General features: G+C 45.2%; 1 protein-coding gene and 1 pseudogene across 1 annotated transcript in view; both read left to right on the top strand.

Moving 5' to 3' along the window:
- Window positions 1-14,572, top strand: part of LOC121561155 (sodium-dependent phosphate transport protein 2B-like) — a 101,273-nt gene extending 86,701 nt beyond the window's left edge. The window contains exons 7-15 of the mRNA XM_045214309.1: window positions 1,597-1,666; window positions 1,802-1,927; window positions 2,127-2,222; window positions 3,292-3,412; window positions 3,711-3,878; window positions 12,078-12,194; window positions 12,522-12,646; window positions 13,820-14,020; window positions 14,237-14,572. Coding sequence (XP_045070244.1) covers window positions 1,597-1,666; window positions 1,802-1,927; window positions 2,127-2,222; window positions 3,292-3,412; window positions 3,711-3,878; window positions 12,078-12,194; window positions 12,522-12,646; window positions 13,820-14,020; window positions 14,237-14,569 — 1,357 coding nt within the window. The 3' untranslated portion in view covers window positions 14,570-14,572. The remainder of the gene's footprint in view (window positions 1-1,596; window positions 1,667-1,801; window positions 1,928-2,126; window positions 2,223-3,291; window positions 3,413-3,710; window positions 3,879-12,077; window positions 12,195-12,521; window positions 12,647-13,819; window positions 14,021-14,236) is intronic.
- Window positions 5,364-5,507, top strand: LOC121561163 (annotated as a pseudogene).
- Window positions 14,573-17,694: the final 3,122 nt, after the last annotated feature.

Raw genomic sequence — 17,694 nt, 5'->3', positions numbered from 1 at the left:
AGCAAAGCAGTGCGATAAAAACAACAACACAGAGTTACATATGGGTAAAAAAAACATAAGGTCATAAATACAACAGAAAATATATATACAGTGTGTGCAAATGTAGCAAGTTATGGAGGTAAGGCAATAAATAGGCTATAGTGCAAAATAATTACAATTAGTATTAACACTGGAATGCTAGATGTGCAAGAGATTATGTGCAAATAGAGATACTGGGGTGCAAAAGAGCAAAATAAATAACAATATAGGGATGAGGTAGTTGGGTGGGCTAATTTCAGATGGGCTGTGTACAGGTGCAGTGATCGGTAAGGTGCTCTGACAACTGATGCTTAAAGTTATTGAGGGAGATAAGAGTCTCCAGCTTCAGAGATTTTTGCAATTCGTTCCAGTCATTGGCAGCAGAGAACTGGAAGGAATGGCGGCCAAAGGAGGTGTTGGCTTTGGGAATGACCAGTGAGATATACCTGCTGGAGCGCAGACTACGGGTGGGTGCTGCTATGGTGACCAATGAGCTAAGATAAGGCGGGGATTTGCCTAGCAGTGATTTATAGATGGCCTGGAGCCAGTGGGTTTGACGACAAACATGTAATGAGGACCAGCCAACAAGAGCGTACAGGTCACAGTGGTGGGTAGTGTATGGGGCTTTGGAGACAAAACGGATGGCACTGTGATAGACTACATCCAATTTGCTGAGTAGAGTGTTGGAGGCTATTTTGTAAATGACATCGCCGAAGTCAAGGATCGGTAGGATAGTCAGTTTTACGAGGGCATATTTGGCAGCATGAGTGAAGGAGGCTTTGTTGCGAAATAGGAAGCCGATTCTAGATTTAACTTTGGATTGGAGATTCTTAATGTGAGTCTGGAAGGAGAGTTTACAGTCTAACCAGACACCTAGGTATTTGTAGTTGTCCACATACTCTAGGTCAGACCCGTCGAGAGTGGTGATTCTAGTCGGGTGGGCGGGTGCCAGCAGCGTTCGATTGAAGAGCATGCATTTAGTTTTACTAGTGTTTAAGAGCAGTTGGAGGCTACTGAAGGAGTGTTGTATGGCATTGAAGCTCGTTTGGAGGTTTGTTAACACCGAGTCCAATGAAGGGCCAGATGTATACAAAATGGTGTTGTCTGCATAGAGGTGGATCTGAGAGTCACCAGCAGCAAGAGCGACATCATTGATATACACGGAGAAAAGAGTCGGCCCAAGAATTGAACCCTGTGGCACCCCCATAGAGACTGCCATAGGTCCAGACAACAGGCCCTCCGATTTCACACATTTAACTCTATCTGAGAAGTAGTTGGTGAACCAGGCGAGGCAGTCATTTGAGAAACCAAGGCTATTTAGTCTGCCAATAAGAATGCGGTGGTTGACAGAGTCGAAAGCCTTGGCCAGGTCGATGAAGACGGCTGCACAGTACTGTCTATTATCGATCGCGGTTATAATATCGTTTAGGACCTTGAGCGTGGCTGAAGTGCACCCATGACCAGCTCGGAAACCGGATTGCATAGCGGAGAAGGTACGGGTTTGCTGGGGCTACGCTTTTATTATGTTGGAATTCAAGTTCTAACTGTCACTAACAGTCCACTACCCACTGTTCTCAGGGCCTTTGCTGGGGCTACAGTGCATGATTTCTTCAACTGGCTGTCTGTGCTGGTCTTGCTGCCTCTGGAGGTAGGTTGTAGGTGTTTTAGTAACTTAGACCATTTTAATATTTAATCATTTACATTTTACTCAAAATTCATCTTATTGCTACCACTTGTATAATGTCTCTCCCTCTCACTCTCTCTCTCTCTCTCTCTCTCTCAGGTGGCATCAGGGTACATGTACAAGCTGACCAAGCTGCTGGTTGACTCCTTTAACATCCAGAGTGGAGAGGAGGCTCCAGACCTCCTCCATGTCATCACCGACCCTCTCACAAAAGCAATCATCGAGGTAGGATGATGTCATCAAGGTCATGCTTTCACTCTGTCATGTTTAAGAATAAGTGGAGAATTGGACTCAAATCCATCCATCTCTCTCTCTCTCTCTCTCTCTCTCTCTCTCTCTCTCTCTCTCTCTCTCTCTCTCTCTCTCTCTCTCTCTCTCTCTCTCTGTCTCTGTCTCTCTCTCTCTCTCTCTCTCTCTCTCTTAGTTGGACAAGTCAGTCATCAGTGATATTGCCACAGGTGACCCGGCTGCCAGGAATAAGAGTCTCATCTTAAAATGGTGCAAAACATTCACCAACGTGGTAAATGAACATGCTAACTACACACCAAACATACTCCAACACGTTAACCAAACATGTTAACTACACACCAAACATACTCCAACACGCTAACCAAACATGCTAACTACACACCAAACATACTCCAACACGGTAACCAAACATGTTAACTACACACCAAACATACTCCAACCCGCTAACCAAACATGTTAACTATACACCAAAATACTCCAACACGGTAAACAAACACGCTAACTACACACCAAACATACTCCAACCCGCTAACCAAACATGTTAACTATACACCAAAATACTCCAACACGGTAAACAAACACGTTAACTACACACAAAACATACACCAACACGCTAACCAAACACGCTAACTACACACCAAACATACTCCCACACGGTAACCAAACATGTTAACTACACACCAAACATACTCCAACACGGTAAACAAACACGTTAACTACACACAAAACATACACCAACACGCTAACCAAACACGCTAACTACACACCAAACATACTCCAACACGGTAACCAAACATGCTAATTACACACCAAACATACTCCAACATGACTGTAAGTCGCTTTGGATAAAAGCGTCTGCTAAATGGCATATTATATTATTATATTATATGCTAACCAAACACGCTAACTACACACCAAACATACTACAACACGGTAACCAAACATGCTAACGACATACAAAACATACTCCAACACGGTAACCAAACACGCTAACTACACACCAAACATACTCCAACACGGTAACCAAACACACTAACTACACACCAAACATACTCCAACACGCTAACCAAACACGCTAACTACACACCAAACATACTCCAACACGGTAACCAAACACGCTAACTATACACCAAACATTATCCAACACGCTAACCAAACACGCTAACTACACACCAAACATACTCCAACACGCTAACCAAACACGCTAACTACACACCAAACATACTCCAACACGCTAACCAAACACGCTAACTACACACCAAACATACTCCAACACGCTAACCAAACACGCTAACTACACACCAAACATACTCCAACACTTATGTGTATGTGTGTTCCAGACGCTGAGGAACGAGACGGTCCCTGGTCCAGAGAACTGCACCTCCCCAGCCCTCTGCTGGTGTTCCCCTGACCTCTGCTACACCCTCCGCAACATCTCAGAGACCTACAACATACAGAAATGTACGTACACGGTCAACGAACAGTAAACACTGTGGCACCCTATTCCCTGCATGGGGCCGATGGGGCCCTGGTCCAAAGTAGTGCACTATATAGGGAATAGGGTGCCGTTTGGGATGCAGTCATCTGTCCACCTTTCACACTGAGTCTTCTCACAAATACTGTGGATACTTTTATCCCAATTTATATCGCAATTTAACACACTGGACCAGCCAGATGTGTTTTAGCAACATTGCAGTAATGTTGTGTCTCTGTGTCTGTCTGTCTGTCTGTCTGTGTGTGTGTGTTCTCCCTCCCCCAGGTAATCACATCTTTGTGAATGTGGACCTGTCTGACCTAGTGGTAGGTCTGATCCTGCTGGCTCTGTCTCTGCTGGTGCTGTGCTCCTGCCTCGTCCTCATCGTCAAGCTGCTCAACTCCGTGCTCAAGGGACAGGTGGCCGTAGTCATCAAGAAGGTCCTCAACACAGGTGAGACAGAGGGGGAGGAAGAGGACAATGGTGGTGATGATGTGATGATGGGGATTTTACATTATAGTCATTTAGCAGACGCTCTTATCCAGAGCAACTTACAGTTAGTGAGTGCATACATTTTTCATACTGGCCCCTCCGTGGGAAACGAAACCCACAACCCTGGCGTTGCAAGCGCCATGCTCTACCAACTGAGCTACAGGGGACATTGGTGTCATATTGTAAAACTATGCCGGTCAACTTTGTCTTTCATAACATGTACAGCAACAACGTGCACAGACACACTCCCCGTATAGATTGTGTAAATGTTTGGTACAATGTCATTGCATGGAACGAAGCTGACCCGGAAGTAGTAGTAGCCATGGAACGGGAAGTTTGACGAGGACTTTTATTTTGAATGTTTTTCTTAGCAGTAAAATCGCATTCATAGAGGGACAGCGTTATATGAGTACATTTATTCCAGCTCTTTCTTTTTCCTAAATCCAGTTATCGAATTAACCCCGAGGGGTTGTGGTATATGGCCAATATACCACGGCTAAGGGCTGTTCTAACGCACGACACAACATGCGAGGTCACGTTTCCGCGCATGTTTTTGGTCTGATCATAGATTATCATTTAGATTGCTGCTGCTGCCCGCTACTATGATAAATCACACGACAAGGACGTTTGCTATCAATGTAATATCTCACAAGTGGGGCAATTGTAGGGAACAAAGATGAAACGCTAATGTGTATTCTGACAGTGGCAGCAAACTTGGCTGCCCACACACACACACACACACACACACACCTCAGCGCACTGATCCTTATCTGGAGTTTTTTTTTGCAGTGAGAACGTGCAGGGAGGTATTTTGCCAACATCTCTTTAGGCATATTAAAACGCTTCCGTTTTTTTCAGATCACGAGTATCATCCGATCCGACTTTCAACTGTGAATTTACAGATACAATTACAAACACGAGTATGGCCATGTCTGCACAACCCTAGAAACTACTGTCTTGTTGTCGATGAAGTAGCAGGCTGCTGTTTCTCCTCCATATCTGGGGGTCGTATGCCACCCTGTGGTCGATGGTGGCATCATATTTTACTGAGCGCAGAAAACAAGCGTGAGGAAACGATGCCTACAATGTCTGGAACGATACAAAACACCAGAACTATTTGGTGTCATTCGGTTGGCTGTGTGTGCACGAACGGGGTTTCAGCATTTTGGTACATCGCCTACTTTTGTGTAATCAGACGGACGTTCAGATAGAAAAAAAAGGTCAATAGAATTTCTACCGTGTTGCATGATGGGAAAATAGTCAGACAGCGATATAATCTAGTTAAACAAAATGGATCGCTTTTCCACCGCTTTGTCCGTAACTGTATTCGTAAACGTCATTAAACCCTGGTCGATATGATGTGGTATTATCAGTAGTCGAAGTGGTAACCGTCAGCCAAAAACCTTTGCCCTGGAATCAGTCCCCCTCTAGCAACGTGTACAATTCATACTTACCTGGCAAGGGAGATACCGTGATCAAGAAGGCGGTTCACCCAGGGTGAGGCTCAGCCATTGCACTCAATTTCCCAAATGTGGAAATCTCGATTGCATAATTTCTGGTAGTGGGGGACTGCGTTCGCGCTCTCCCCTGATCTTGTTGTTTAAAATAATATGTAGGATGTGATGGCCGCTGTGTGTTGGGGCCTGATGTTTACTTTGAGCGCAATGGAGTATTGTGTTGAGAAGGAGATTTATCAGCTTCTCCCTTTTCTTCCTCATCAGATGAATGGTTTTAGAAATTAGGATCTATTTCAAAGCAAACTAAGGCCTTATAGATACATTTTGTCTTCTGAAAACCCCAAATGTTTGCGATATGTTATGGATATGTTATTAAAAGCACTGGTGATTATGCCTGTCATGTCCTGATAATGTATAAAATACTTGTTACTTGTTAATGGATCGTCTTGCGCCCTCTGACATAATCTAGATTGAGGTGTTTTATTTGCTATAATAATTAAGTAATTTATAGAACAGTATGCCATTTAAGCCCAGAATAAAGAATAGATTACTGCTCATTGTAACAGAATGATCTAAATTAAGAGGGAGAAAATGTATTGAATGACTTGGAGAATCACATTCACTTTAAAGGTGTGCCTAAAGTTGAAATGTCCCGAATACAGATTTGGAATGTTAATTTGGTCTGCTTTTATTTTATTTCTTGGGACATGGACTCGGTCTATATCACCGAGGCTCATCCACTTTGTATAGTGTATCCACCTCTCATTCCTCGACTGTGGAGTGGCCTATGACACCATCGCCCCCACCTTAAGGATCGCTTAGGTAGATTTATTTGACCATTTAAAACACAATACAACCACCCATGTGTAGAATGCATTTACAATCATCGAGAATGACACAAAAATAAGATTGAAAACGTATTTCCATTGTGGTCCTCTTAAATGTTTTTCTAAACATAGTAGGGCTAGGATCCACATCACACAACAAAGGACAGGAGAACATTATCATAGTCTAGAGCCTTACATACTGACATGGAAAAGGAACCATTCTATTGGTCCATCATTAGCCAGCTTTAGACATTCTTTCTAAATGAAGTTCTGGTCGACATGGCTTTGAGTTGCTGTGATAGTTTGTTCCACTCAACAGCGCCGGTAAATAAAAGGTGTTCTTACCAGATAGACTCTTACACTATCAATACTTTTTGAGGTCCGAGCTAGGAATTTACATTTTTGGTTTATCTTTGTTAAAACCTTTAGGGCCAGCAGTGTGGCTTGGCAAGGTCGCGTTTCGGAGTACGCATGGCTCTCGACCTTCACCTCTCCTGAGTCCGTGGGACAAGATTGTAACTACCAATTAGATATCACGAAATTGGGGAGAAAAAGGATAAAACATATTTTAAAAATACATAATAATAACAACAATTAAAAATAAACCTTAAGGGCCATATTCTCAGCAGTCAGGTACCTATCCAATTCACACCCAAGGTAGCTAAATGAGGTTTTTGGTGTGACCACTGAGTTGCCCACTTTCACACCAAAACCAGGGGACCTTGCAACCATTACTCTGGAACCAAATAAGATGGATTCTGTTTTTCCAAGATGCAGAGAAAGTTTCTTATCTGAAAGCAATTTAGTGATATTGGATAACTCTGCACTAAGGATCTCTTCTACTGAGGCTTGGTTCTTCTGGGACACCAGTAGAGCGGCGTCATCTGCATACAAAAACTAATTAGGAGAGCAGGCTGATTTCATATCGTTAATGTACAGTAGGAAGAGAAGTGGGCCAAGGGTCCTCCCCTGTGGGACCCCACAGCTAATCCCCTTCACACTAGAATGTTTACCATTAACCTCCACCATTTGGTCACTACCTGTTGAATAGGGTCTAACCCAGTCAATGGCCCTGCTGTTAAAACCAAGGGCATGATACTAGCATTGTCTGAATCCTGGCTTAGGAAGGTCACCAAAAATTCAGAAATGTCCATCCCGTACTACAGATTTTCCGTCTAGATAGAACTGCCAAAGGGGGCGGAGTTGCAATCTACTGTAGAGATAGCCTGCAGAGCTCTATCATCCTATCCAGGTCTGTGCCCAAACAGTTTTAGCTTCTACTTCTAAAAATCCACCTTTCCAGAAATAAGTCTCTCACTGTTGCCGCTTGCTACAGCCCCCCCCTCAGCCCCCAGATGTGCCCTGGACACCATTTGTGAATTGCTTGCCCCCCATCTATCCTCAGAGTTCGTACTGCTTGGTGACCTAAACTGGGATATGCTTAACACCCTGGCCTTCCTACAATCTAAACTAGATGCCCTCAATCTCACACAAATTATCAAGGAACCTACCAGGTACAACCCTAAATCCGTAAACATGGGCACCCTCATAGATATCATCCTGACTAACTTACCCTCTAAATACACCTCCGCTGTCTTCAACCAGGATCTCAGCGATCACTGCCTTATTGCCTGCCTCCGTAACGGGTCCGCGGTCAAACGACCACCCCTCATCACTGTCAAACGCTCCCTAAAACAGTTTAGCGAGCAGGCCTTTCTAATTGACCTGGCCCAGGTATCCTGGATGGATATCGATCTCATTCCGTCAGTAGAGGATGCCTGGATGTTTTTCAAAAGTGCTTTCCTCTCCATCTTAAATAAGCATGCCCTGTTAAAAAAATTCAGAACTAAGAACAGATATAGCCCCTGGTTCACCCCAGACTTGACTGCCCTTGACCAGCACAAAAACATCCTGTGCCGTACTGAATTAGCATCGAACAGTCCCCGCGATATGCAACTTTTCAGGGAAGTCAGGAACCAATATACACAATCAGTTAGGAAAGCAAAGGCTAGCTTTTTCAAACAGAAATTTGCATCCTGTAGCACTAACTCCAAAAAGTTTTGGGACACTGTAAAGTCCATGGAGAATAAGAGCACCTCCTCCCAGCTGCCCACTGCACTGAGGCTAGGAAACACTATCACCACCGATAAATCTACGATAATCGAGAATTTCAACAAGCATTTTGCTACGGCTGGCCATGCTTTCCACCTGGCTACCACTACCCCGGCCACCAGCTCTGCACCCTGATCTGCAACTTGCCCAGTTCAAAGTGTCAAATCGGAGGGCCTGTTGTCTGGACCTCCATCAGTCTCTATGGGGGTGCCACAGGGTTCAATTCTCGGGCCGACTCTATTCTCCGTGTATATCAATGATGTCACTCTTGCTGCTGGTGACTCTCAGATCCACCTCTATGCAGACGACACCATTTTGTATTCATCTGGCCCTTCATTGGACACTGTGTTAACAAACCTCCAAATGAGCTTCAATGCCATACAACACTCCTTCCGTGGCCTCCAACTGCTCTTAAACGCTAGTAAAACTAAATGCATGCTCTTCAATTGAACTCTGCTTGCACCCGCCCACCCGACTAGAATCACTACAAGCAGCTGATGCACGCCTTTGGAACATCTACATTTTAAAAAAGTATAACAAATAAATGTAATATACACCATCAAAATAAATCCATTATTTATTTAAGACAAGTCTAAGGAAACATTAAGACAATGTATTTCAGAAGAACAGAATACGAGTCTGCTTCCTGTGTACAGTATCTGGCTACGAGCCATCCCATAGGCTGTAGGCTAGTCTGCTTCCTGTGTACAGTATCTGGCTACGAGCCATCCCATAGGCTGTAGGCTAGTCTGCTTCCTGTGTACAGTATCTGGCTACGAGCCATCCCATAGGCTGTAGGCTAGTCTGCTTCCTGTGTACAGTATCTGGCTACGAGCCATCCCATAGGCTGTAGGCTAGTCTGCTTCCTGTGTACAGTATCTGGCTACGAGCCATCCCATAGGCTGTAGGCTAGTCTGCTTCCTGTGTACAGTATCTGGCTACGAGCCATCCCATAGGCTGTAGGCTAGTCTGCTTCCTGTGTACAGTATCTGGCTACGAGCCATCCCATAGGCTGTAGGCTAGTCTGCTTCCTGTGTACAGTATCTGGCTACGAGCCATCCCATTGGCTGTAGGCTAGTTCATTTAGCTGACAAGATATGCTCCAGTGCCATTATTTTATATGATATGATTTTATAGTAAGAAGAATATAATTGAACTTAGCTGAATAAAATAGAAAGGTTATTTTTCTCATTCAGGAGAGAGTGCGCATATGAAGTGGCTGTGTTGAGCGTAAAAGTGATCATTTGAAACAGGTCCTATATGCTATAGAGTTATTTGGTAACTTTTGTTGTGAATAATACAAACCTTAGAATGACTTAGAAATCAGAACATATATGGGCTGCATGATGCGACTATACTTTCCCGCTTTTCAATCGTGCGGTTTTTACAGCAGAGCAACGCTTAATATTAGCAGAAATACAAAAACAGTTGAAGTCGGAAGTTTACATACACTTAGGTTGGAGTCATTAAAACTCGTTTTTCAACCACTCCACAAATTTCTTGTTAACAAACTATAGTTTTGGCAAGTCGGTTAGGACATCTACTTTGTGCATGACACAAGTAATTTTTCCAACAATTGTTTACAGACAGATTATTTCACTTATAATTCACTGTATCACAATTCCAGTGGGTCAGAAGTTTACTGTGCCTTTAAACAGCTTGGAAAAATTCCAGAAAATTATGTAATGGCTTTAGAAGCTTCTGATAGGCTAATTGACATCATTTGAGTCAATTGGAGGTGTACCTGTGGATGTATTTCAAGGCCTACCTTCAAACTCAGTGCCTCTTTGCTTGACATCATAGGAAAATCAAAAGAAATCAGCCAAGACCTCAGATTTATTTGATTTTATTGTAGACCTCCACAAGTCTGGTTCATCCTTGGGAGCAATTTCCAAATGCCTGAAGGTACCACGTTCATCTATACAAACAATAGTATGCAAGTATAAACACACCATGGGACCACGCAGCCGTCATACCGCTCAGGAAGGAGACGCGTTCTGTCTCCTAGAGATGAACGTACTTTGGTGCGAAAAGTGCAAATCAATCCCAGAACAACAGCAAAGAACCTTGTGAAGATGCTGGAGGAAACCAGTACAAAAGTATCTATATCCACAGTAAAACGAGACATATATCGACATAACCTGAAAGGGCGCTCAGCAAGGAAGAAGCCACTGCTCCAAAACTGCCATAAAAAAGCCAGACTACGGTTTGCAACTGCACATGGGGACAAAGAGCGTACTTTTTTGAGAAATGTCCTCTGGTCTGATGAAACAAAAATAGAACTGTTTGGCCATAATGACCATCGTTATGTTTGGAGGAAAAAGGTGGTTGCTTGCAAGCCGAAGAACACCATCCCAACCGTGAAGCACGGGGGTGGCAGCATCATGCTCTGGGGGTGCTTTGCTGCAGGAGGGACTGGTGCACTTCACAAATCATGAGAAAGGAAAATGATGTGGATATATTGAAGCAACATCTCAAGACATCAGTCAGGAAGTTAAAGCTTGGTCTCAAATAGGCCTTCCAAATGGACAATGACCCCAAGCATTCTTCCAAAGTTGTGGCAAAATGGCTTAAGGACAACAATGTCAAGGTATTGGAGTGGCCATCACAAAGCCCTGACCTCAATCCTATAGAAAATCTGTGGGCAGAACTGAAAAAGCATGTGCGAGCAAGGAGGCCTACAAACCTGACTCAGTTACACCAGCTCTGTCAGGAGGAATGGGCCAAAATTCACCCAACTTATTGTGGGAAGCTTGTGGAAGGCTACCCGACACGTTTGACCCAAGTTAAACAATTTAAAGGCAATGCTACCAAATACTAATTGATTGTATGTAAACTTCTGACCCACTGGGAATGTGATGAAAGAAATAAAACCTGAAATAAATCATTCTCTCTACTATTATTCTGACATTTCACATTCTTAAAATAAAGTGGTGATCCTAACTGACCTAAGACAGGGAATTTTTACTAGGATTAAATGTCAGGAATTGTGAAAAACTGAGTTTAAATGTATTTGGCTAAGGTGTATGTAAACTTCCGACTTCAACTGTATTCATGTTTAAGTTATTTTAATTATATTTATATTATTATTATTATATCATTTATATTATTCATCTTCAGTACGGCCCATTCTACTGCCAATGTTATTTTTTATGACATTTGCATTGATATCAGAGTGGTTAGAGGGACAATAGAGTGCTGAGTACCAGGCCATTAGCAAACTGATGATACCTGTCCAATCAATCCTAAAGTAGAACCACAGAAAGAATGTACAAAATTTTTACATTTAACATTTTAGTCATTTTAGCAGACGCTCTTATCCAGAGCGACTTACAGTTAGTGAGTGCATACATTATGTTTTTATTTTTCATACTGGCCCCCCGTGGGAAACGAACCCACAACCCTGGCGTTGCAAACGCCATGCTCTACCAACTGAGCTACCTCCCTGCCCGGCCATTCCCTCCACAACCCTGGACGACGCTGGGCCAATTGTGCGCCGCCCCATGGGTCAACTCAACGTTGACTTTGACATTGATTGGGAATATCCTTTCTAGCGATTCTATTTCTATGAGTAGTTATTGCTAAGAAATTACAGGATAGGTGTCCTTTCACCAAATCTGTCCGGATGATATATTTAACTTTTTATTTAACCGGGAAAACCCTCAAGGTTAGAAACCTATTTTGCAAAGGCTCCAGGACATACAGTGTGCACAGACCATCATGCTCACAGGGATGTAGAAATGATTATTTGTGTGTGTTGGTAGATTTCCCGTTCCCCTTCGGCTGGGTGACTGGTTACATCGCCATCCTGGTCGGAGCTGGAATGACCTTCATCGTCCAGAGTAGTTCAGTCTTCACCTCTGCTATCACTCCACTCGTTGGTGAGTCTCCTCCTCTCCTCTCCTCTCCTCTCCTCTCCTCTCCTCTCCTCTCCTCTCCTCTCCTCTCCTCTCCTCTCCTCTCCTCTCTTTCTCCTCTCCTCTCCTCTCCTCTCCTCTCCTCTCCTCTCCTCTCCTCTCCTCTCCTCTCCTCTCCTCTCCTCTCCTCTCCTCTCCTCTCTCCTCTCCCTCTCCTCTCCTCTCCTCTCCTCTCCTCTCCTCTCCTCTCCTCTCCTCTCCTCTCCTCTCCTCTCCTCTCCTCTCTCCTCTCCTCTCCAGGTTATGTCATGTTTATGTGTATGGTACTAAGTGTTCCGTGTGTGTGTGTAGGTATTGGTGTGATCAGCATTGAGAGGGCGTACCCTCTGTCACTAGGGTCCAACATCGGCACGACGACCACGGCTATACTGGCAGCCATGGCAGCGCCTGGAGACACACTGGCCAACGCTCTACAGGTCAGCCACACGCAGATACACACCCACCCTACCACCCACTCTACCACCCACTCTACCACCCACTCTACCACCCACCCTACCTACCACCCACCCGACCACCCACCCTACCACCCACCCTACCACCCACTCTACCACCCACCCTACCACCCACTCTACCACCCACTCTACCACCCACTCTACCACCCACCCACCCTACCACCCACCCTACCACCCACTCTACCACCCACCCGACCACCCACTCTACCACCCACCCTACCACCCACTCTACCACCCACTCTACCACCCACTCTACCACCCACCCACCCTACCACCCACCCTACCACCCACTCTACCACCCACCCCTACCACCCACTCTACCACCCACCCGACCACCCACCCTACCACCCACCCTACCACCCACTCTACCACCCACCCTACCACCCACCCTACCACCCACTCTACCACCCACCCTACCACCCACTCTACCACCCACCCGACCACCCACCCTACCACCCACCCCTACCACCCACTCTACCACCCACCCTACCACCCACTCTACCACCCACTCTACCACCCACCCTACCACCCACCCTACCACCCACTCTACCACCCACCCACCCCTACCACCCACCCTACCACCCACTCTACCACCCACTCTACCACCCACCCACCCTACCACCCACCCTACCACCCACCCGACCACCCACTCGACCACCCACCCTACCACCCACCCTACCACCCACCCTACCACCCACTCTACCACCCACCCACCCTACCACCCACCCTACCACCCACCCTACCACCCACTCTACCACCCACTCTACCACCCACCCACCCTACCACCCACCCTACCACCCACTCTACCACCCACTCTACCACCCACTCTACCACCCACCCACCCTACCACCCACCCTACCACCCACCCTACCACCCACCCGACCACCCACCCTACCACCCACCCTACCTACCACCCACCCTACCACCCTACCACCCACCCTACCACCCACTCTACCACCCACCCACCCTACCACCCACCCTACCACCCACTCTACCACCCACCCTACCACCCACTCTACCACCCACCCTACCACCCACCCCTACACAAAGCTACCTACTAAATACCCCCCCCCACACACACACACACACACACACCAACACCCTATCACACATTCATCCCCTCCCTCTCTTCTCCAGATCGCTCTGATCCACTTCTTGTTCAACTTGTCTGGTATCATCTTGTGGTATCCAATCCCCTTCACCCGTATCCCCATCCGATTGGCTAAGGCCCTGGGTAACATCACGGCAGAGTATCGCTGGTTCGCTGGCGTCTACATCATTTCCTGCTTCTTCCTCCTGCCCCTCTTAGTCTTCGGCCTATCGTTGGCCGGCTGGAAGGTCAGTGATTGGTTGATTGGTTTATTGGTGGGTGGATGCATGGGTGGTTGGATTGATGGAGAGATGGATTGATGGAGGGATGGTTGATTGATTGACTGAGTGATTGATTGAGTGATTGATGGTCAATGAGTGAGTGGTTGATTGATTGGTCATTTGATTGGAAGGAAGCCTCTCTCCTTGTCAACTCGCTGTAAACTCTTCTTCATGTCTTGCCAGGTGCTGGTTGGTGTGGGTGTTCCCATAGTGGCCTTGCTGATCATCATCATTATAGTGAACGTGCTCCAGGCGCGGCGCCCCCGCTGTCTCCCCCTGGTACTGCGCTCCTGGGACTTCCTGCCTCTCTGGGCCCACTCCTTAGAACCCTGGGACCGTGTGGTCGCCGTGGCAGCCGCCAAGTGTTGCTGCTGCTGCAGGTGCTGCCAGACCGGACAGGGGGAGGAAGAGGAGGAGGAGGAGGAGAAAGGAGGAGGGTATGTCCTGGAGAACGGTGATGACTGGGAGAAGAAGAGGGAGGAAAAAGATGATGTCTTGAAAGCAACGCAGCTTTGATGCGCCGCATACGCTTCGTAACCCTTCATATAGGCATTATAACCCTTCATTTAGGCGTTATAACCCTTCTATAATGTGATTATGGTATTACGACTCTTCTATAACATGGTTAAAAGGTGCTATGAAGGGTTGCAGAATTCCAGTATCTATCCCAAAATTCCCTGTTGTTTTTCCTGAAATCCTGGTTAGAGGATTCCCAGATTTCCTGGTCATTTCCTCCTGATTCCAGGAATCTTCCAAACAGGATTTTCTGGAAGAAAAAAAAAACAGGACATTTGGGGGAAATTACCTGAATTTTACAACCCTAGTGCTATGTCATGCTTATGAGTTGTTAAACGGGTGTTATGGCATTATTCATAGATATCAGTCCGGTGCTGCCTCCTACCAGCTCGTGAAGTTGGTCGCATATCAACAACGTTATAATAACAACGGGTCTCCTTTCTACCAGCTGAGGTATTCAAAGCCCTCTACATAGTAAGGCTGAAACTCACCTCATCCACCACCAATGTGTGGGTGATGCTCGGCAGCCATTTTGTGCCAGAACGCTCACCACGTCAAATCAGCTCTCCACCAATGCTAGCCGATGTGTGGTGAGCGTTCTGGCACAAAAATGGTTGCCAGTTAGGAAGGAAGGGGGGATGATTAGGTGGCCATGGTGGAAACTGGGGCCCAGGTTGTGAAGCTGTAGCAGGGCTCTTTGTCTTCAAAACAAGCTACTCGTCATATTGCTACTTTTATCTGTAGATTTTCTTTCTCGACTTTTATGAAAATACACTTTGTATTATTCATTTATTAATATTGTTTATTCAGACTATTTTGATGATCGTAACACTTGGTTTTAAAGGTGTTACTATTAAGTAAGTTATTCTGTAAATTAAATACGGTAATTATGTATTCAAGGAATATTGTGGTCGACTGTGATGAATGTGTACAAATCTTTTAGTAATTTATTGTTGAACAGTGTGATTATCTAAGGGTGTTGATGATGTGGGATGATATGACATTTTAAAAATAAATTGAGATTAAATTGAACAGAAAATATATTCATACATGTTTTACAAGATAATTCATTGTATGTGATCAATAGAGAATTCATATGAATTGACAACGCGCTCCCTTTCTCTCTCTCTCTCTCTCTCTCTCTCTCTTCTATTCAATGGGCTTTATTGTCATGGGAAACATATGTTTACGTTGCCAAAGCAACCGGAATAGACAATAAACAAAAGGGAAATAGACAAGGGAAACATGAGTCAACATTACACTCACAAACGTTTTAACAGAGTATAGACATTTGAAATGCTATATTATTGGCTACGTACAGTGTTTTATCAATGTGCAAGTAGTTGAAGTATGAAAGGGAAAATAAACATAATTATAGGTTGTATTTACAATGTTGTTTGTGCTCCACTGGTTACCCTTTTCTCATGGCAACGGGCCAAAAAAAATATTGCTGCTGTGACTGCACCGTCCTCTCTGGCCTCCTTTTTTCAACCCAGGACTTTTATTTAGAACTTTGGGGAATTTTGACCAGGAAGTCGGTGGCCTTTTCTCAATTTGATTTGCTCAACTCCTGCGTCCTCTCTCCTCCGTCCTCTCTGGCCTCCTTTTGAAAAGGTCAAAGGTAATCGAGGAGAGGAAACCAAAATGTGCTTGTATGAATCAAAGACTCTCCTCCACTCGCATGTCATCAGGCAAATGACCTTTACAGGGGTGGATCCCAAAATAAATGTGTACAGTGATCAAAACGAATGAAGTCAGTTGTGCGAGACATTTTTCTAAATAAAACAATAAGTAGCATGTTGTTTTTAAACAGGCACGTGCTTTTCTCCTCTGACAAATCAAAAGGCTGTGTGGCAGATTTCAAAACTGTTCCGATGAAGGACTCAGGTAGGATCCTCGATGAAAGGTGGCTATCGAGGAGGGGAGGACACTCTTCTGTTCACCTACTAATGAATTAACATCTCCTCGACCACTTATCTGTTTCCGGGTCACGGAGAAGAGAGGGTGGAGGACTGACTTTTTTTCCCAAATGAGAAAAGGCCATAGAACTTATCATAGAAGTGCTGCCAGTTTCACAATGATGGGTCATGAGAGGATAGGTAGATCTGTGTCGAGTCAAAATGATTTATTAAAAACAAGTTTCCACAGTTGAATCAACATGATACAGAACATTACTGAAATATGAGAGAAGATAGAAGCTATAACTTAGCCTAAACATGACAGGGCTTATTATAGCAATGTAACGTTAGAGATGGGACCACCGTATATTTATATTGTGTAACGTTTCACTGTAGGTTATTTTATAATAAAACTGTATTATTTCACAAGGGGACTTAGGCTTACAGACCAGGTACACCAATGTTGCAAAATAGGAGTCAAGCTCCTGGTCTGGTTATGCGGTAGCCCCTGCCCAAATAAGGACATTTCCTCCTGGTCTCATTGGTTAAGACGTTGGTTTCTCCCATGAGGAGATCGGGGTTCACAACCCGTCCGTGACACCTATAAAGGCCCTATCTCACCCTACCCATTATGTACCGACGGTCTTCAATCAGTTTCAACATCTACTTTCATCTCATGCTATCTTATCCAATCACCAGGGAGGAAAGATGCATAGTTCACCCCCCCCCAGATGGAGAAACGATATGTATATGTCCTAACGAATCACTCTTCCTCGTGAAGTGCGCACTCGTTCACTACCCTCCCCCACTCGTTCACTACCCTCCCCACTCGTTCACTACCCTCCCCACTCGTTCACTACCCTCCCCACTCGTTCACTACCCTCCCCACTCGTTCACTACCCTCCCCACTCGTTCACTACCCTCCCCACAAATGTTAAAGCGCCGGATCGATGTAGGCTTGGGCTAGAGAGAGTTTCCATATAGGCCTACGGTATCAGTCATTTCCTTTGAAATCCATTAAGGGAAGTGCTCAAGTGCACACTTCGAAGGAGAATGGAGAGATTTATTGGAACGCGGCTAGCTTGGAATGCAAATAATATTGTCAAGTGACACAATGGGGAAACAGAACACTTCAGTAGGACTCCAGGCTAACTTGACCAATCCAGTTCTAGAGGGTGAAACAGAACACATCAGTAGGACTCCAGGCTAACTTGACCAATCCAGTTC

Source organism: Coregonus clupeaformis, unplaced genomic scaffold, assembly GCF_020615455.1.
Source record: "Coregonus clupeaformis isolate EN_2021a unplaced genomic scaffold, ASM2061545v1 scaf0233, whole genome shotgun sequence".
NCBI lineage: Eukaryota > Metazoa > Chordata > Actinopteri > Salmoniformes > Salmonidae > Coregonus > Coregonus clupeaformis.
This window is presented reverse-complemented; position numbering and strand designations above follow the sequence as displayed.